This window comes from Apostichopus japonicus, chromosome 15 (genome assembly GCF_037975245.1).
Source record: "Apostichopus japonicus isolate 1M-3 chromosome 15, ASM3797524v1, whole genome shotgun sequence".
NCBI lineage: Eukaryota > Metazoa > Echinodermata > Holothuroidea > Aspidochirotida > Stichopodidae > Apostichopus > Apostichopus japonicus.
In genome coordinates this window covers 3,657,501-3,680,590 of record NC_092575.1, presented here as the reverse complement: position 1 = coordinate 3,680,590, position 23,090 = coordinate 3,657,501, and the positions used below count along the sequence as shown (strand labels likewise).

Below are 23,090 nucleotides of genomic sequence, written 5' to 3'. Positions count from 1 at the left end.
AATCAGTTTATGATATTTAACTGTAAACCAAGTTACTATAAAGCAACTACGTCACAACCAGCGTTTACCTTAGTTACCAATTCATGCTAGCGTAACCATAGTAACTCAGTGATGTCTTGTGACTTGTTTTTTATTTTCTGCATATAATTATCGATTTACGATCGGGAATACTCTTGTTAACTCAGTATAAATCATTTAAAAACATCATTTTGCGTTGGATACATCCAAGGGTCATCCGACAACAGGGGTCCGAGACAGCAGAGTTGGGAGACTGGAGAGGGAGAGGCTCCTGGCCCAAGCTCAGGGACCGAGATCAGGGGACAGAGGACGTGTGGAAGGGTGGCGGGGTCGGACGACATTTCGCAGAATAACTTTCACAGCATATTTCACACTATAGGCAGAAAGTTCAATACCACTGAATAGTGTAATGACAGTTTGCCTGTCACGGGGCCCCACCCCACCCCCTCCTCAGCCCCGAAATTTTCAAATCTATGTAATTTGCATGAAATAGACAGATGAGATTGATATCCCCGTCGTGACTGAAGCTGCGACTGATGACATTACCTAACGTAGATATTATAGAGAACTCTCTCAGTATAGGCATTCCTATACGTCATAGCTATACTGTGATTGTGATCCTGTACGTACAACATCGGTAGTAGCTCTCCGAATCGAGTCAGGGGAAAATTCACTCGATCCTAAAAATACACTGATTCATTACAACTATTTGAGTCAATTAATGTAAATGAAAATTACTTTGGTGTTAGTATTCTCTTGTATCTATATAGTTCGTGTTATAGCTTTTTCTTGTATACTATTTATATATTTTGTATGCTATCTATATATGTTTGTACACTAACACTATATTTTTTAACTAACAATTTTGTTAACTAGCTATATATTTTGTATACACTATCTATATACTATATAGTTCGTGTTAGCTTTCTCTTGTATGCTATCTATTTATTTTGTATACTATATATATACTATGTTTGTATACTATCTACATATTTGTAAACTAACTATATATTTTGTTAACTAGCTATATAATTGGTATACACTATCTATATACTATATAGTTCGTGTTAGCTTTCTCTTGTATGCTATCTATTTATGTTGTATACTATATATATACTATGTTTGTATACTATCTACATATTTGTAAACTAACTATATATTTTGTTAAGTAGCTATACATTTTGTATACCTAAATATATATATAATTTTTAGGCATTTTACTGAAATATCTCCTAAACCTATAAACAGGAAGTTGATACGAAAGTAGTTCCGTGTAGATAATATTTGACAGAGATAAAAAAAAATCAGAATTTCTTGTCTTATTTGTGTTTTTGACATTTTCCATTTCAACAGTTTAAACAAAAGATATAACATTTATATGACTTGTCAATATGACGTCAAACATTATAACCATGTTTTATTACTTTATACAAAAGTATTAACATAATTATAGATAACACTTGTCATAATGAAGAGCGCCATCATCTGATCCTATATAGTCGGACAGAACCTTCTATACTTACAGACAGGACAAAATTTGAAGGGTATAAGAAAACTCGAAATAGTTTAAAACTCATATTGCACATAAACATCCTTGGGGAAAGAGTTGAAACCTCGTAAAAAGCGATTATGCAAATCGCCGTCTGTTCCATAAAATGCAACCCAAGTTACGTCAAAAAAGTAGCCAAAATTATGAATAATTGATATAAAATCTTCTTGCAGCAGGAAAATGTATCTTGCGATCACAATGTTTGGATATAGGGTACCCTGTATGAAAAGAGGCCAACTCACTCATAGAGTTTACTAAGCCTCTTAAGTATGCGACTCGTCTGGAAGATGTTATGACAGGTTATATTTGTGGCCGCTCTACATGTTTTTACGATATCTGTGGTTGATTCAATGTTAGATGAGTATACATGAGAATGTCCCACGAATGTAGTATAAATAAGAGAGAGACAGTACAATGCATACATAGTATATGTATATGCATATATATATATATATATATACATATATACATATATATATATATATATATATATATATATATATATATATATATATATATATATATATATATATATATCCAGGTAACTGCACTGCTAGAATATGAGTACCAGCAGGACGAACTCACTACACATGCCTGGTTTATACGTTGGAACTTGCACATTTGTGCATGCTATCGCTTTAACATTCAAGCTATACAAAGAAACTACTTTAAGTATTTGCACCTGGACATGTGCGTGTCACTTCTGTTAACAATGTACCTTAGTTACTGAAAATAGAATGTGCTCAGGAAACAAATATAACTATACTTAAAAAGGTTTATAATGTGACCGTTATCAGTACGAAATCAGATCATTAAACACGTGTGCAGACATTTCAAACATCCGTTGCTCTGATCTTTAAAAGACAATTTCAAAGGAATTGGGGGCATTATTGCACTAATCGGTCCATATTTTATGTGATCAAATTAATGGTAAAATGGCCCAATAATTGATCTATTAATCTTTAATAGCGCGATCATAATAACGTGACAAGTCCTGTGTAAATAACTGTCTGTTAGTGAACGGATACATTCAGGAAGCCGAATCCTTTTGCAAGTAACATTTTGAAGCATTATGTTTAATATAAAAGTGGGTCAAGTCTATAATAAATATATATATTTATATTTATATTGGAGTTTTTCTTCCTGTAAATGTTTACATCATTTTTCATGTCTTTTATCCTTTCTTTGCATATCTTAGATTGTAAGATTATAAACGTGTGGATTATAATACAACATTTTAAAGGAAAATAAATAACCAAAAGGAAAGAGGTAACCATGGCAACAAGAAACACGTATTGAGAAAATAAATCTCTCTGTGTGTCTGTCTATCTTTCTTGGTAAAAACAGACAATTTTTTGTTTTCATAAATTACAAGGACAATTAAGTCTGGTATTATAATTTTAATGTAATTGAAGGCGGTTCCCAGATATTACCACAATTGCCAAAATCGGTCACTTAAATTATGAGAGAAAACATGAAAAGATCATCATGTATTAGCTCCAAACTTTAGCACTTCAAAAAATTGCTAGAGGTTTTCCAAGAGTATACTATCCTGCTGGATCTGTATCTCCAAGTTAATTTCAGAAATTTAAGAGTCCTATGGTAGACAGGTTTTTGTAATTATTTTTTATGTAATATGAGTCATTTCATTATTCTGTTTATCCTCATTGAGGTCTGGAAGTACTTTGGAGGTATCGAATCCTAAAAGAGAGAATGCCTTTGTCATTTTTAAGACCAGTCAAATTATGTCAATGCAAGATATTGTTAAAGGTATGCTGTATTGGCCCCAAATATGCTAGATATACAAATATGGTCACCTTTGGTCACAATTCTTAAACAATTTTTATTACAACCTTCGAGGAAATTTTCCTCACTGGGACATTCAGTCATCTTGTGTGTTCCTTAAACATGTATGAGAACAATTTGGAGAGTAAAGACCTCCAGGAAAGTACTTTTGAAAACTTCTAGCAACTATAGAGTGTGCTATAATTATGGGTCTATATACTGACTACCTTTAAAGATTTAGAATACTAAAACTGCTGTATTAGAGTTTCCAAAACGTGAGGTTACGTTTGATATCTTATAATTATTCCGAAATGAATTGAAAGTTATTTTGAGATCGGGAGATGTTTAGGAAATCAAGGTAGGACACAATGGAGGAGTCATGACCACATCAGCTATATTTTAATAATCGATGATAATTTTTTTGGGCAATTTTTTAAACATCTTTGGTTCTACATCAGATAGCTTTAAAATCATACACAAAATACAATGGGCTTTGTTGGCTTACTGTAAATGACATCGGGAATACAGTGTTTGTTTCTTGTATTTGGATTTGTTGGGGGGGGGGGAGCCCAATAGAAAGTCACTTAACGTCGTGTGTATGTATATTTTGTAACGACATACCTACTGACAGGGGGGGGGGGGGTGCTCAGGGGGTAAATTAGCCCGGCTGCTCCGGTAGATACAGGTTCAAGAATAATGTAATGTCATTTACTTCATTATACCTTGAAGGAAAATGAAGACTACCACTTGGCAAAATGAGGACCTGGTGACATAATTGTCTCCAGGATCCTACCTGCCTCTCGACGTCCCCCTAACCAACAGAGGGTAAGGTAGGGTATCCGCAGAGGGTAAGGTAGGGTATCCGCATAGGGTAAGGTAGGGTATTCGCAGAGGATTGGGCTATTAATAAGAATACTTATTGAGGGGTAAAGGAGGAGTGTTTTAATGAATTGGTGCGGCCATTCCTTCGAACAATATCTATAGGGTATGCAAACGAGTTTCATATCAGAAACTTTCAGTGGTTATGATTGGCTTACTGGATAAAACGTCACAATGCTATAATCAACGTCAACACAAAAAGCCGACACCACTAAACAAGGACACACAAGTATAGTAAACAACTAAACGAAATGCACCTTGTAATCTTGACATTTCAATCATCGGAAGTAAATAGAATTTAGATGGCAGTTAAACGTGACTTAACTGGAAAGAGCATATATATTGGCCTCTCACATTTTGATAGGCTTCGAATAGTAACCATAAAAGTCTACAAATAATGCACCTAAAGCTGTCGGTTTATAACTCTTCTCCCGATACTAAAGACAATATAATCTGTTCAATCAATTTTTTTTCCCTTTTGTCTTGATTGGGTGAAAAGGGAATTTCTGAAGAAGCAACAAAATAGAAGTATATTAAGTTACAGGGGTGACCAATACTTGTGACCATTTTAAGTTATTTCTTAGCATATTTATCGGCAACACTGTTACGCTTTAATGTTACATTCAATTTCAGTACTAGCAATATTTCATTTGGAAAAAAAAGTCAACACAATATGAATAACATCTGGGTACTCTTTTATGTTATAATATAATAGAATATCAAGAGAACTATACCGTCAATGCAGGCTATATTTTTATACCAATTTTTTTAGTTTTAACAAGTACCGAATAAACTTTGGAGTCTCTTCAGGAAAAGTGACTGGACTTCCTAGTTTAAGACATGTCAGTTCTTCAACTTCTTTTTTTTTATGCAGCAACATGAAAGTCAAGATAAAATCAAAGAACTTGCATGGCTTCAGTGATTTCTTTGTAATGTATTCAAAATTTGAGGATGTTACGAATGCAATCGGAATTAAAGCGAGATGTGCATATACCGACATGTATAGATTTACAATGATTAATCCCTACTGCGCATGTCAGCTCTATCACTTCGTCTGCCTGTCTGCGTTCAACACACAAACATATAACAACACAAGTAAATAATTACGTATTGGTTGAGGGTATAATGAATCGTGTGCTGACAAGTTATAGCTAGGCTCGTATATATAGACGGTGAACGTTAGGCTGTAGCATTCCATGCAAATACCATTTCAATGTGTCATGGTTAGATACGTCAAATATTGGATTTATATTACTGCATTGATGCTCGTTGAACCGTATTGATTTTACGATTTGGAAAGTTATTTTCATGAATGAAATATGCTCTAATTTTTAGTTGTGGTATACGGTGGTTCCTCGTAGAAATAAGATCAGTAATAGTCTACGCTGTAATTTGCGGAATTAAACCAACAAGAACAATGTTACATATAAAGAGATAAATATTATGCTTGACAGGTTAATAGTATATACTGTTTTGCTATAAGTGATTAAACATATCATGTGATTGATCATCCGTCAGGTATGAGGACTGATACATACGGTATCAATTAAAAAAAAAATAAAGAAACAACTAAAACTGGAATCTAAAAGTGTCAACCTTGTGAGGTCTTGTTCGAACATTTTGACATGTACGACATCAAGATACGAATAAAGAAAACAATAAATTTATTATAATGCATCACGTGATATGACGTCATACTTTTGACTTATCTCAAGATGCGTCAGGGTTTTGAACTTTATGTTCCTTTTGTGTATAGAAGCCGGCCTCTGCAATGACATTAACTTTAATGTGAGTTGAAAAAGTATTTATTCTCGAAATTATTACTCGAACTTCAATCCCAGATATTCCCAGATTTTGAGGCAATCCAGTACTGCAACGACGAGGGCACCCTGGAGGGGTAACATGGGAAAATACCTCAATATAAATGTATCTCATGTTTCTTTTGACCACTTTGTACAACGAAAAAAGCCTATACACAACTATATATACATCTATATATATATATATGATTGAAATCGTAATGAGTTGGAAAATCCAGAACAGTAAAAAACTTCCAGCCTCCACCGGGATTTGAACCCGGGACTCCCGCGATACCCTAACCACTAGGCCATTGACGCTGATTGTGTGTTCAGAGGTTCGAAACCGGTGGGGAAGGTCGTAAGACGTAATTACCGGTTTCGAACCTCTGGACATACAGGGTGTACATGTTGTCCGCATATAAAGCGGGAGGCCCGGGTTCGAATCCCGGCGGGAGGCTGGAAGTTGTTTCACTGTTCTAGGTTTTACAACTTATTACGATTTCAATTATATATATATTCATTTGCCTTTGTCGTTTACCTCCATATCATATATAAATATAAATATATATATAAATATATATTCATATACCTTGTGTAAATCATTCGTGCGAAATGAAATATGTTTACCTAATTAATTTTTGAAATGCAACGCAACCAGCTGTTGATCTATTCCAGTTAATGACCAGAGGATGGCTATGTACACTTTTCCTGGTATTTTTTGTCTATATATTTAGGAAACGTTTTTCTGTTTATTTAGCCGTACCGTCACAATCGATTGTTTGGCGACACAAAGGGCGTATTAAAATAATAGCTCTGACACTTTCGCTTACCCTGGTCATGCACAAAGGGACCAAACTTGTAATAATTACCCTGGATAACATTTCACAAGTGTATATACCGGTGATTCATAATCTGTTTCCGTGCCGAAATGTGTCAACAAAATCGATTTCGTTCCCCTTTAAAAAATATTTAGTAATGTGTACTGTCCAAATCAGGTTAACACCATATAAACAAAACTGAAATCCGATTCCAAGGTCGGTGTGATTGTGAACCGCTTCATAAATATAGTTATGACACGCAAGGCCTATATGTGGACAATTTCGCAATAAATTGAATTTGAAAACTGTGCTAAAATTATCTGCATTTAGATCGAAAATTAGATAACGTAAGAGTTGTTGCGGCAACAGAACCCTTGATGCATACATTTATCTCAAAATGGACGAACTTGAAACATTAAATGTACTATCCTTTATATATGCAGTATGATTTCATTTATAATTTCATAATATAATACATATCGTTATAGATAACTGAAAAGAGTAAGTTATTATCATTCTTTCACATGGTACAGGTTACTTTCATAAAATCGCAATGTTTTACAAAACGTTCACAACAAATGTAGTTCTAATTTGCATACTGAGTTATAGTGTCGGAATGGCCGTTTTTTCGTGTCAGCGTCGCAACAGAAAACCATGACAAAGCGTTTCATTGTCAGAACACTATAGCCTACCCATTATTCCTCATAGCAATATATGTTCGTAGCCTAATATGGCGACAATACGCGTTGAGAAAACGACTTACTGTTCAAGAAATTTAGCCTAACACGGTTACCTCATATTAGATGTATCTAGCCTATACCGTACTTTTCATATAAGAATCGTGGCTGTTTATAAATATATTTAATCAACAGATGAAAATAATTGCGTTTGTATACAAACCACTGAACTATATATAAATATAAGGGAAATTGTTTTATGACATGCACGCAACAAGCTTTATGCTTTAAGTATTGAAAATGAAGCAACTGTCTTCAAGTTGGCTTAGTTCAGAATGAATCTATATATATACCTTAATAGAAAATGAAAATGTGTAAACGCTGGTGTTTAAAGAATAAGTAATTTCACTATGAGTGTATACATTTGAGGATTTTAATGCTCATTTTAAGCGAACAACCTTTCTGTCAATCGTGTCTTCCCGAAATACAGAATTATGCAGAGATTAAATATTCACTGTTTTCGCTCTCTTCTCAATTTGCATGAATTCCTTTCTCGCAATAATTACATCATATACTCTTTAGAAGAACTGTTTCAAACTTGGAGATTCCCTTTTAATGCTTCTCAGCTGCACATTCTTTATCAAAATCAGACCGTAATTGGAACACAAAAATTGGCTTTCATTCCGCAGGCTGACAGCTCAAACTTGCAATTATCAGAACTACAAAGTTTATGACATTTTTAGAACTTAAGCTCAAGGGATATTCCATACTCCACCATTTGTTTATATATATTTTAGTATGGTGTGTAGTGATTCCGACTTTTCAGTGTCAGCAAGAGAGAATCCATGGGTGGTGAGACTCGTGGGGTAACAGTTCAGAATTTTTTTCTAATTATAAAATTAACTATACAATCAGAATTTTGATCATATAAGAACACAATGGTAAATTAGATAATTGTTCGCCGGCGCGTTCTTTTGTATGCCAATTGTTTCGAGTTTTTCGCAATTTCGATAATTTCGGATAATATCGGTACATAACGGCACTTACTCGCCTCTCCATTTACAAAATTCTATTATTAACACCAGTTGGAAAGTTAATTAACGATTAACACTTTTGCGATGTAATTTAACTGATATTGGTTATTGATCTATCATCAATATTATCAATATTATAGCTGCTAAGCTATAAAGACCAACAGTTACTGTACACTTCCGGTTTAACGACGTAGAATAACACACATATAGATCGCTCCTGTGATCCAGATTCGTGTCATCACCAGCTATGTCAGAGAATCCCATAATCAAACAATGTTACTATACTGTCTGTATAATAAGAGGAGTCTAAATGATGCAGTCACATATGAACATTCGCCATTTTAGTGGTACTTATTTATACTTTCCATATAGAATAATATTTGGCAACGTTCTTCTTTATCAACTTTCTTTATTTCCACATTATCAATCTTTCTCTGCATTTTTGTACATTTCTAAGATATTGAACAAAACCACTAATGATTATTGCATCAATAAGTGCGTTCATATAGTTCTTTCTTTTTTTCAGTTTTTTTTAAGCGCATCTCTAAATTATTCATGAAAAAACAAGAACCAAATATACACCTGCATGCTACAAAGAAATATTAAGTGACGAAAGCTCGAAATTTAAAAATATTATTTCGGGGACATTTTTATGGAAAAAAAAGGGTAAAATAAGAAAGACAAGAAAATGTAATATTTTTCCTGCTTCTGTTCCTCATTTTTTACGTCGCCTTTGGGAGTTTTCGAATGAGGTTCCAGACTTTTCTATGTATGGACAAATTCTACAAAGTAATTATAAAAAATCAACTTTGTCAGCACACACACAAAATTGCAATCCCACTCGCCCGTAGAGATTCAGAGAAATATAATGCGAACTTGTTGAGAAAATTCATAAAACAGAAAGTTAAGTCCATCGTCAAAATTCATTTGTCTTATATAGCCTATTGTATGGAACATACATTTGGCATGTACGTACGCAACGAATAGTATATCGGGAAAAATGTTTGAAATGGTGTGTTCGAAATGAATATAAGATTCCAACCTCATGGTGGAAATATGATATAGACATATACGAGACACACAAGAAGTTGTCTTAACTTAGCTAAATTTCGTCTCAACTTGTTACGGTTGAATGCTTAATAATCAATGGGATTCGATTTCTACCCTAATACCACGTGTTCACCACAATACCATGTTAGCCTACAGTGTCTTCATAATCAATCGTGCGTATGCAACTAAATTTACAATTGAGTCAAAGATATACGAAAAAGTCAAACATGCTAATAAACCTATACAAGACTTTTATAAAAGCTAAAGAAATTCTCTGAAAATCCCTTCCACCAATTATTAATCTTTCACTTTTTTATGTAAAACGTTTTTCTTTTGGTTTATAAGTCAATTTCAATTACCACATGCCATCTGATTAATACGCATTCATCATTAAGCTGTGTACTCGCGTGCATATGTACATTTAAGATATATGAGGGGAGGAGAGGGAGAAATTATGATTTTATTATGAAAATAACAGGTATAGTTTAACGAAAAGTGAGATGTCTCTTTTATTAAAGACCCAAATTCCCCTCCTTCCCCATGCCTTCCTGAGACCAGATGTTTGCTAAGAAAACTTGGTAGTTGACCTCCATTTCTTGCAAACTGTCGTCATGGTAATAATATCGAACGCAAAATGGTTGCAATCGTTCAAATTAATGCGATTTTTTATTTTATGAAACTGCTATAATGCCATTCAAATTAGAAGATCACATCAATAACTTTTATTTTTTTCTCTCCAGGTAATACAAACTTCAGCTTTTTTTTCCACGCTTCGTATGTAATAATTGCCACCACTTTCTACGCAACATTAAACATAGACAAATTACCCGTTACGGTAAATGCTTCCTATATGAACATACAACAAACAATCATTAGGAGAAAATTATGTTACATTTTCATCATTAGATAGTCGTTGCGTTATCAATGTTTTGTTAAATATTCATTAATGATAATCAAAACCTTCTATCTCTTTTTTTTTTTTTTGCATGTGTATACCTTCAAGTTTGTATGCCATATAGGTCAACGAATACAGAATGAAGATCTGCAGTGAAATCACAAAATGCTCACTTTTGCATATTCTAATGAGTTAAAGGGCTTCATTTAAATAAATAAAAAAGCAGTTATAAGCAGACAACTCAGTGTTCCAAGGTTGTATTATCAAATACTGTTAACTGATAATGTACTTTACCAATACATGAAAATGGTCTTGTTTCTTTGTCCTTCTTGCATTGCAAAACCAATATTCACATCTTTACTTAAGTCTTATGTATGTATCATAAACTAATGACTCTTTAAGCAAATGTATCTTTATTTCGTCTTTCACGAATACAATTTTACGCAAATTAAAAAAAAAAAAATAAGAACACCGTTGAATACAATTGTAAATAAGAAAGCAACATTGGAAAATGTTGAAAATTTTTTTTACTTCTTCGAAAGAATCAATAAATCATAAAAGCTGTAAGTATTTAAGACATACGTTCTTCTCAAATTTCAAGACTAGAAACAATCAATTGCCATCGCTGGTCCAAAGCGTCTTCATCATCATCATCATCATCATTATTGTCATCTTCTTCTCCTTCTTCATGATATGAAATTTCTTAAATTTATTTTTTCAAAAACGAAACTTCAGATCTATGTAAGTGCTGGCTGACACAACCAACACATATTGACATACTTTAAATTAACATTTAAGATGACGGAAGTTGGTAAGCCAATTACTATAGGTCTATACTCACCGATATACACGTTCTCTGGCGCAGTAAATTCATTCGCTAATGGAGATGTCATCAGGTTCAAAATGAATAATACAGTCAGCAACATTTTCCAACGAAGATGTCCTGCAAAGACACCGTCAGACTTCCTTCCATCCATTTTAGAAGTATTGACAGACAAGGGAGATGTAAAAGGCATCTCGCTGATTTTCTCAGAGCCTCTCACTGTTTCTCCCTACGTCGAAGTTAGTAATTGTCTTCTCTTTTCTTGGCAACGTGTTTTAGGCGAGACTCTCTTTTAACTAATGACTTACTTCAGTTAAAGCTCCTTGTTCCATAAATCCTCAATATTACATCCCAACGTGGAATCGTTCCTTATATTGCTTACTCTCGTTAAAATTTCACCTTCAAAAACTTTTTGTCTGTTCTTTTCCAACTTCTAGTTTTATACTATGTCATTTTTCTTTTTTTGGTGATTTTCTTAATTGAAAATCCAAAGTTAAAAGCGTGATTTTTATTTTCGAAATCATATGTCAAAACTTCAGAACGATCAGAATTATGACAAGACCTTCAATTATATTTCTGCTCAACTATATCTGTATTATCGTACTCTTAAGTATAGCGGATACGTAATATTTCACTTGAACTTTCCTTTGTTCAAATATTACAGTTCACGTAGTTCTACTCACCGTTTTCTTCCATTAACTGTTCAAAACTATTAAAGAGTAAAGACATGTCAATATCGGCTCAACTTCCGAAGATTGCTACAACTTTATGGGTCTCTTTCAGATTGGAACGCGAAAGAAAGCAAACCAGTGGCGGCGTTGCACATTTGTAACGACTAAACTCAAACGAAAGCCTGCCGTTCTTGAATTTTCCAATAGCAGTATAAGATTACAATGAAATATACACCAACGTGAATTTTTCTACAAAGTGCATTATACTATATATGCTTGGATCTCACGTTGGCTTTGCAAAACGTAAAATCAAAAGTACAGAAAAATCCAGTTACTTTTCTTCCCCCAAATATTGTGCGTTTGTCGGTTTGTTTTCAAACAGTATAAAAAAGAAAAAAAAACACATCAAGTTCACTAAATATATTTCCACTAAGATAGAGAAAAGTCCCTTTGTCACGTTTCGTGTTTCCCGTAGTTTGAAACTATGGAATGATATCCACTGAAGAAGCCTTTCGTTTGTGTTAGTAAGTTTGATCCAGAATTGATTCCATATGATTGCCACAATTACGAAAACTGCAAAAAGTAAAAAAAAAAAACTTGCTCAAAGTTAATCAACCACGTATGAGATTGTTACCGTTGACAATGGCACACTACTCCCGTGTGAAGAACTATATGGAATGACCTTCCATATATGTACGGACCGTGTATAACGAAGATGTCAAATAAGCTATTGCCCTACATGTTCTGAAAATGATGGTGAAATATTCGCACAAAATATATATATATATATATATATATATATCACAAGGCGAGGTTAACTCGTCATTTATAATTCGTCTAAATTAAAACGGAAACGATGGTTGACTTATAATGTGACCGCGTGTGACGACTAAAAGGCAAACGACAGAATCATATGCATACGAGAACGCTCTCATGCTGTACCTTACGGCGTGACTATCAAAACATATGATGGCGCTATTTGGTTAAGTTTGCTTGTTTAAAAGCCAATCTTCACCAGATGACTTTTGCTTGCATTTGTATACACACTAAATCTGCAATACCAATACACGTATACACTTAATTCATGTCAATGGAAGCTCATTGTTATAAACTATGTTGTGCATGGACATTATACATAGTTACAAGAAACAAAATATTTACAGAGATTATGTAAGAACTAATATCGTGTACCTCTGTTTTTGAGATGATAGATGTAAGATTTAAAGTAGTTACTGTAATCTCTGTGTGAATCGACTGGATATAAATTGGATGTGCCCCGAGATATATGTGACTTATTCTAAGAATATGCAAAGTTTCTTAAGCTTCCTCGTAAGCTAACGAACCCATGTGACTGAAATATATGCGCTTGACTTCTTGGTATATCTACGACGTTTATTATACACATATACACAATATCAAGTTGTGCATCCCAGTGAGCTTCGGCATGAACATGACGGAGTAGAGGATTTGTTTAATGACGGTGTTTGAAGTTATGAAATGATTGGATTTAGACTTACTACAAGTCATTTGTCGAGTTTTGTAAGTATCATACAAACAGAACCACTACCATTTTCTGTTCACTATCAAATGTAAAATTGTTTGATATATCCGAACAATAGAGTATCAAAAGTGTGGCGTCAGTTGTCATAGCAACCGACTTGATGCTTCTTAAAAACATATTCCCATAAGTAGTATCGTGGTATCCACACCGGTTTTTTTTTTACAAAACCGTGAATGCCTAAAATGTTGAAATATCAGCCACCAACTAACAAATAGAAACGATTCACTGTAATGACTGATCTGTGAGTACTTTTTCGTTCAAGATTGGGGACAAACCCCAATATGGAGTTTGACCTGCATAGGAGCTCTCGTTGAAACAATATGGTTCATTAAGTGTCAGTAGCAATTTGCCTAGACTTACCCACAAGTCATTTACCAGGCAGGTTTTTATTTTCTTTCTTTCTCCACCTTGGAATTGAATGATATAAATGCATACATACGGTTGGCAATTGACAACGAAGCCTAACCACGAACAGTTACATTGTGATATTTTGTATACTCTGTTAATTACTTGTGATATTCTCTTGCATTGAATTGATTTCTCCTTTTAGAATTCGATATTGAGAATCATAACTTGAATCTGTCAGTCTGTGTGATTGTGTGTAACAGATATCATGCCGCCATTTTGGAAGCTGATAATGGAAAATATGGAATTGATTTACAAGTGGAAACATATTCTGATGAGCTTTATTAACCGTCTCTGCCAAAACAAAAACGATAGAGAAGCAAATGTCACGAACTTAATTTTTGAAATTAACTTCTTTGTGATAAATGTTTCAAATAGAAGTGGCCAAGTCGTAAATTCAGAGATGAAACCGCCGACGACTGTCGGTGACAGATTTTCAGTGAAATTCTACGTTTTTGAATTATGATGAATATATAACCATGTAAATCTTTGTATTCCATTCAATTGAATTTTGTTTCAACCGTTGTAAGCTTCGTTTTATTAAACCCTCGTTATAGGATCTGCATGTACAGTTGCATTCGTTGCCGGGGAGTTTATTTAATCCCCTTCAATTCTCTCCTACCAACCCCCAAAATTAAAACTTTGAATTACAAAAAAAAACGGTTTGTTTCAGGGCCAGTTCATATTTAATTCGTTTCGTTTCGTTTTTGTTTTTGTGTTTGTTTTTGTGTGTGTTTTGTGTGTGTTTTGTGTGCTTTTTCTTTGTTCTTTTTTTTTCGTGTCGTTTCGATTAGTTTCGTTTTTTGTTTCATTCCGCCTATCCTTTAGTTTCGCCTTGTATTGTTTTGTTTCTACTTGTCTTGTCTTTTGTTGCCATGCTTCGATTGATATTGCTATGTTTCGTTTTTTTATTTGTAGCTTTGTTTTGTACTAAAGTAATGCCGTTCGTTTCAATCGAACAGGAGAACGAAACTTCTAAAACTGTGTAATTGATATTGTAGAGACGTCGAGTGCTTAAAGGCATTGAAGACTCGCCCCAAACCGCGTGCGGCAATCTGAAAAAGTTAACTTTCTGTTGCTTGTAAGTGACGTTTTGTTCGTGTTGTATACAAAATGCAGACAGTAATGAAATGTGATACTTTAATTATCTTTAGCTGGACCTGAGATGTCCATCGCTGTATCGTTTGTATACTGTGCTGTGGGTATTGACCGCAGCTGTATTTACTGACTGTACACTAGTGAATAATTACCGACGGTAGCAAGGTGTGTGTGTATTTTCTGGGATCGATGGTGGTGTTTAACACTTCTGTTACACCTCATTCGAAACTAGGTCAAATTACCGGCATTAGACGTTTTTTTTTGCGCGAGTCTTCACACCCTTTAAGACCTGTACCGTAGCCGTATAATCCCGTATGGTTGAATAACTTCCGCCAATATGTATAATGTGTAATAGTCAATCTGAAACGAATAATGTTAACATTTTGTATAGATATGACATTTATTCCAATCCGGGACTCCTTTTCCTTTTTTTTTTGTCTTTCGATTTGTTTTCTTTGGTTGTAACTGATCACTTAATGCAAAATGTAACAGCAAATCAAAACTAGTACACTGACTGGAAAATCAATATGAACAATTTTCGAAAAGTGCAAAGCAGAAAATATGTTATCAATACTTTGTGCTCATTCTTACGTTACATGTTTCATTAAGGATACCTACAAAAATTCCCCTTTCCTATTACAATGCATTTCATTAGTGCAACTGATCAAGTTACATTTTTTTTTAAATTTAAATTAATTGTTGTTGGTTCAGTATTATTAATACTAATATTACAATAATATATTTGGTTCGGATTCGAATGGAACCATTTATTAATCTCAAATGGGCAAGCTTCGATTGAGAATAGTTTTGAGACTGTCTTATTGCGATCAATGTAAATCAAATTTGATTTTAATATAAATTTTTATAAATCTATACATATTTTATAAATTTTTACAATATTTCGTATAGTTAGGTATTATTGGTATAGATTAGTTTCACGAAAGAACGTAACTTTAGTCGGTTATCAATGAAACATGATCTAACTTTAATGTTCTTACAAGTCATTTAGTTAATTTCAACGCGATATCAACCCGGTTGCATGCAGCGAATGGAATGTAAAGACTCCACAGGAACCACTGAATTATTTCGTTGTTTTAGACTTAATTTAAAAAGATATTCATTACTCTTGGAGCCAAATCTTATCTCGAAAAAAAGTGTCAGACTTTGTTTTCTAAATTTTGACATTGTTTGACGTCATAATGAAATACGAGATAATATAAAACAACATGTCAATCAGAATGAATATAAAGCAATTTCATTCCATTTTATAATTGTTTGTAATCATTTCTAATCATCTGTAATAATTTCATTCCTAATCATACCAGTTCAATTCATTTCTTACATTTTGTAATCATTTCTAATCATATCAGTAATTATTTTATTTTCCCCCTTACTTTTAATTAATTTCTAATGGATTAGTTATTCTACCCATGAAACTGAACATGAATGAAGTAAACTGAATATCCATTCTATGAAGCTAAGATAAGACAAGTATTTGCTAAAACAATTTGGGATATCATTACTCTGGGATGGTGAAAGATTAAAGACATGAGTTTTATTCAGATATAAGGGGGAGATTATTTGCGTCCACATTAAATGAAACAAACCGTTAGAATTATCCAATTCCGGTAAAAAGGGGGAATGTTCAAGTTTTTTATGGGTGTTGTTCAATTGCAATTGATGCATTTAAAGTAATATTCTGCTTTTAACATTGATCTCGTTTCTCTCATTTCTAAGGTAGGCACATGCAACACCACTGTCAAATAAGAGAGGAATGAAGAATGAAACTGACGTAATACGTACATATATAAAGAAGGGGGTGTAAAAGGTCACACCCAAAACACCATTGGGCGAGGGCAGCAGTGACCTTTGCCCGACCTCGGCCCAACGGGAATTTCCCTTTCAACCACGCTTAGGGAAAAAATATCGGGAACAATGACACTATGGTAAATAATATTTGTTAGACAAAAACAGTTTTTAATTCAACATCCCTTGTTTGATTATTTTCCGGTAGCTTGGTTAACAAATTACTTATCACGTGCAAGTATAGGCTAACTATATATATATATATATATATATATATATATATATATATATAATATATATATATATATATTAACAATAATTAACATTATAATTATAATGTGTGTGTGCGTGTGTGTGAGCGTATATATATATATTTATTCATTTATATGTTTAAAAAAAGGAAATTTGCTATAACAATCTCCATATCACATTATCATAACAGGTTTCCTGATGTAGGCTAAGTCACACAACAGATGTTGAGTTAAAATCAAGTCGAATGTATAGGTACCTCTGACGCACAATCTTTAGCAATACGTTAATGTGGATTAAAAACCCACTGAATGAATAATTATCGTGCGTTTGTGGTTTTCAATCTTAACATATAGAACTGAATTCTGCTGCCTCGTGTTTATTCTCTTCGTCTTCTCGATAGTAGATGCATTTCGTACGTATATATATGCTCCTGATATCCTCGGCCAAATCCAGTGATAAGCAAATTAACCTTGGTGATTCACTTTATGAAGAAGAAAAAAAACCGTCGAAATGAAAGCGTGTCTAGAGGATAGCCTAAGGGGGTACCAAAGACTGGTCTATGCTCTAATCAGCAAGTCAGTTTTTTAGATGCATAGATGTAATGGTTTCACTGAAATCAATCCTTAACAAGAACCAAGAGCACTTGACATCATTTGCCCATAGGCTTAAAAGCTTCATTCCTTGCTTTCGTTTTCTTGTCCATTCGGTACGCATACGCAAGATCCATACAAATAGAATATATATATATATATATATATATATATATATATATATATATAAATGAAAATCGTAATGAGTTGGAAAATCAAAAACAGTGAAAAACCTTCCAGCCTCCACCGGGATTCGAACCCGGTCCTCCCGCTTTGTACGCGGACACCCTAACCAACTAGGCTATGGACGCTGATTGTATGTCCAGAGGTTCTAAACCGGTAAGGAAGGTCGTAATTCCACTGTAGGCGTTTGTCACCTGTATCGAACAATACTAGTTCTGTTTTCGGTGACATATTTTGCCTTACTCTATAGAGATCAAACATGATGCTAACCAACTCGAAAATCATTTGTGATTCCTAACTAGCCGGATCTCGAAAGAGAAACTTTGAACAGACTTTATGTTAATGAAATGGAGGTAAACGACAAAGGCAAATGAATATATATAAATGAAAATCGTAATGAGTCGGAAAATCCCACCAACCACCCTATAACAAAACCCCATCTTGTTTTTCCTCACTGTTAAATCTTGTGTTACAAAGTGGGGGAAAAGATCCATACAGTCTTCGTTCAACTTAACTGTCTCCTCTTATAGAAACTACGGTAATTTTCTCTTCTTAGAAACTAATTCTCCATATCCCAGATGCACACGCGAACAGATTTTACAGAATCAGTCCTTGCATATAACAACAGTTCAGTAGATGTATATAGGGAAGAAAGCAGGCTTCGTCGTTGACTTCTGTATACATAAACACATGATTGCGTAGGCGGAATATGATTGCTTACGTAAACAGATAGACGTATACAAGGATGAGTTGTAATGCATAGCCTATCTTGCGGGGATACGATTGGTTAAAGTGAAAATAAGAGCTATTTTATTTCCCCCAACTGGTGATCGGATCATTGATCGCCATGTTCTTCTTTCTCGTCAAGATAATAATAATAATAAACAAGCTCGAACTTTCATTTAAAAAAATTCCACTAATTGGAAGTCAAAAACATTTACACATTTCTGTCTTAGTTCGACAGTCTGCATTATAAATTAATACAACATAAAAAAGTTTCATGCTTTATTTCAAGCCTTCTTGGTGCATCATTGATATGTATATGCGGTACTAATGGGAATTATATACGTTTATATAATTCCAAATATTGCTTTATTCGTATATAATAACTGTTTGATATAGCCTAAAGAAATATATATGAATATTATACACACACATATATACATATATGTGTGTTGATATATATATATAGTTATATATATATATATATATATATATATATAAAATATAAATATCTCTTTATGTGTGTACCAGTTCTGCGAACTATACGTGGCACGTTAACTTACAAAATGACCTTGTTAAGTGCATCCGTGCTGGTTTCTTGATTAAACTTCGTATCCAAAATACCACCAACAAACTTATATAAATATATCACAATTCAAAATGTCAAAATGTGACTCTTATATGGATTATTAATAGATTAACAACATTAAAAGATAGTTTGATACTACTATAGTTTTAGCAAACAAAAGTTTCACCGACATAGCCTATACTCATAGACAGTCTGTCGTTGCGACAGCCTGTCGTTCTTCAGGCGATATTAGATGTTGTTATTTGTCCTTTTTCGAAGGTGACTTCGCTATGGGCATGTTCCACACTTGGTTCTTTCAATTCTTCAAGAAAGCTTTTGATAAATTTCTTTTGACATTTTTTTTTTTAAACTTTTATTCCAACTTTAGAAAACCCTAATCAAGTTTGTATCATATATACACCTTCAGAAAGAGTTCTTCTAAATTTAAAACATTTGGTTCCATGTGACGGAATGAACTATATCCCTACTATCAGTTAATATAATTTTACACAATTTTTTTTTTTTTTGGTTTTTGGTTTTTAGCGCTAAAGTTTTGAAATGTTAAAAGTGATACCCCAGGCAATACATTAAAAATGTCAGCCGTTGCGAGTACTGCTCCAGATCCTCAAATTAGTTATGACTTTGATGAAATGTCAGCAAGGCGGATTATGTGTTATTTCTTGAGGGCTTTAGTAGAAAAAAAATATAGAAAGAAGTAAAAACCCTCTCTCTTTTTGTCCAGCACCATAATTTCCATAACCGTATTCCACTTCAGGGTCAGGGGAAATAAGCCAGGGGGTGTACAAAGGAGACATTTAGACCCCCCTTGAATTAATGAAAACGGTACTTTTGTGTTATTTCACAAAACGGGGGCGGCTGGGGTGGATGTGGTGATGGGGGGGACGGGTTGTGGAACACTTCCAAAGTATCCTTTTCGTTAATTAAAAATGTCCTTTTTAACCATGGTGTAATTAAAAGAGTGCATTTGTCGGGAATTGAAAATTGTAATTCCAAAGTTGCATTGTTGCTGATGTACAATCATGCACATAATGGAATCTGTTTTACGGAATACACAAAGGATCCATTTCGTCGGAAAGTTTTGAGGTTAATTTTGCGGTTTCTACCTTCCCTTGCAACAAAGTCTCATTTCATACATTTTGTGCTACCCTTCCCCTTCCCTGCTCCTCCCTACGCCTCATATTGAACCCTCTTGCGGCCGACCCTGCATCTATGAAGATACTCTATACTTTTGTCACCTTATGTCAATTGGTGAATTTAGCTGTTAATAAATTTAGCTTTTTAATTAATCACAACAACAGCTTCACCTTAAGAGCCTTTTTGAAAAGTTAGGGAAGGAACATATACGCTTAAGAAAAAATCAACAAGATATAATTGGAACATGTCATGCTCTTTGGTTTTGGAAGATAACATACTTTCTAATATATTAAAAGTAACGTCCGGTTGCTTAAAATAACCGTTTGAATAGAACTGAAACGCTCCAAACTTCAGAACCTAGAACCTTACCTCAGAAACGTCGAGATCCTGGTCGGTATTATATTTGTCACCCATTACCCTTTTTTGCATTCATTTTTTATTTCAAATGCAGTCTATACAACTGAGCAAACACGCAATAGTCCAGGGGCGCAGTCGGGTATACTTCTGGGGTAAACTCCTCACTCCCCCCCCCCTCCACCAAGAAAATATATATATATAACATGTATGTGCGGTAGACCCTAAGCTGTCGACAATTCTTCTACAATGTTTCATATGTTGCCAATTATAGTACAATTTTGTATCGAAGCACATATCATTTCACCAATTCACCATGTTTCAAAGGAGAGGGGGTCACCCATTCCCTGACCAACATATCATATAAGCACAACCCCCCCCCCCTTCTCCCCGTGCTATTAGTACAAAATGGAGTTTACCACCCATGCACAATAGTCAATATCCCATATCTCACAGGCACTCGATATTCCTTCGTGGACCCCAGTCTTAATTGGCCTCAGACCACAATGACGTATAGTCCCTGGCTCCCCTCACCCCCCCCCCCCCGCTTCTTCATTCCTGCCAAGTCCATCATCACATCTTATTCCATTCTTCCGTAAAATTCACGCATCGCATAAATACATGTGGCCATTTCTCCGGCACACACACACAACAGGGGAAAAAAAAGACGTTTTGTGACTGCCAATATCCCGAACACGACGTGTGTGATGTGTCAAAGGGAATTGTTTCATCGTCATTTGATGACTTTATCGAATGACAACCAATGTCTGATTTGTCATTATTCTTTACCCCTTCGTTTTTACTTTCATACCTACCACCCACCCTGCAGACTACAAGCAGCCAACCTACCATTTATAGCTAATGGCTTAACAATTTGATTTGATTTTCTGTCGTTGAAGTTAGCCTATTGACTACTATGATCTATCTATTGTGTAAAGTTAGGACTCAACCGCGATGACAATCAGCAAATCAGTTACCATGGGGCATGGGGGGGGGGGGGTCTGTATACACCGCGAGCTGTTTGAACATCGTGTTAGTCATAATGATATACATCATAATATTGCCAAGCCATGCCATGTTCATCGCAGTGTATATATATAGTTGCTACTTTTTTTTTCTCGTGACAGAATCGTCCCTCCTCCTCCTCAATCGAAAGTTTGACACTTCAATGGGCTTGGAAACTCTAGATGAAATGAGTCGATTAAAATTTAAATTACTTCACTCATAAAAACAAGTACACAAAATTAGGTCAAGTTGTCCGGCTGACAAGCAATGAGTGATGTTCAATGGTAATTAAATCATAAACAAAGACAATGGCAAGCTATAGTATACACGAAATCCTCAGTGAGAGCAAAAACATTACGATCTTCCAGCACGCTGGGCAGGAGACGTCGTGGAAGACTCCCCCCCCTCTACCCCCCCCCGGAAGTAGCGAAGACTATATGACAGGCATATGACGGGTGATAGATCTGGAGAAATTGGAGGGCATTTGGAATCAAGTATTCCTAAATGAAAAGATTGGCAAATGTTATAGAGAGAAATTTAAGACAGTCAATTTGATGATAAAAAACTAAGGCAATGCAGGGATATCAAATACGGTATAGACAGGCCTATATACGAAATTTTAATGACCAGTAGGATGAATTAAACTAAATGAAAATAAGAACAGATTAAAACAATAATAATAATTAAATGTCTATGGACGGATAATTATGGAACTGAGAAGAGAGCCTATCAAATTGTTTTCTTTCCTTCCTTTTATGTTTTAAGTTTTATTTCATTTTTCGTTACACATTTATCTGGGAGCTTCTTTATTTATGTAATGATATAAACCACTGAATCAATTTATTATAATAACAAGTCAATACCCAAAATAGAACAATCATTGCATTGTCATCTCCATGGTAACATTGCAATGTCATTGTTTGACAAAGGCATTTTTGTTGTATATTTGTTGTTTGTGCTTGTTAACCCTTTTATCATAGAATATACGCGACGCGTGATATGCAAATTTAATGTTGTGTTTTACTGCGAGGTGTAACTATATGGGTTAACCTTACATCGTCATGTGATTCACATCTTATTTGAGATTGAATTCTCACCGTTTGGTATACCTTCTCAATCTGAAATACACATCTGTGTGGGACACTCCACATGGTTTAACCGCTTTATTCAATTCAGAATCAATTTTTTATAAACATACACATATTTATACTTTGATTTGTGCAAAACCTTTGAATTTTATTGCTAACAATTTCTCGTTCATGCATTCTCATGTAATGCAATAAATCATGGGTGTCCGCGAGAAGCACAAACCAGGGTTCAATGTTTCCATTTTGACGGTCAACAGGTTGTTACTGCTTTATTTTTCTTTGTTAATTTATGAACCCATTAATC

The 23,090-nt window shown here is 34.3% G+C and overlaps 1 protein-coding gene across 5 annotated transcripts in view; it reads right to left on the bottom strand.

The window, feature by feature from the left end:
- The window catches only part of LOC139981683 (glutamate receptor ionotropic, delta-2-like), a 111,911-nt gene extending 99,049 nt beyond the window's left edge, over positions 1-12,862 (bottom strand). For 4 of the 5 annotated variants that reach the window (XM_071994277.1, XM_071994280.1, XM_071994281.1 and 1 more), the window contains exon 1: positions 11,346-12,861. In XM_071994277.1, coding sequence (XP_071850378.1) covers positions 11,346-11,520 — 175 coding nt within the window. In that variant the 5' untranslated portion in view covers positions 11,521-12,861. Of the gene's footprint in view, positions 1-11,345 lie in introns of all 5 variants that reach the window. The other variant, XM_071994278.1, reaches the window with a different exon arrangement.
- Positions 12,863-23,090: the final 10,228 nt, after the last annotated feature.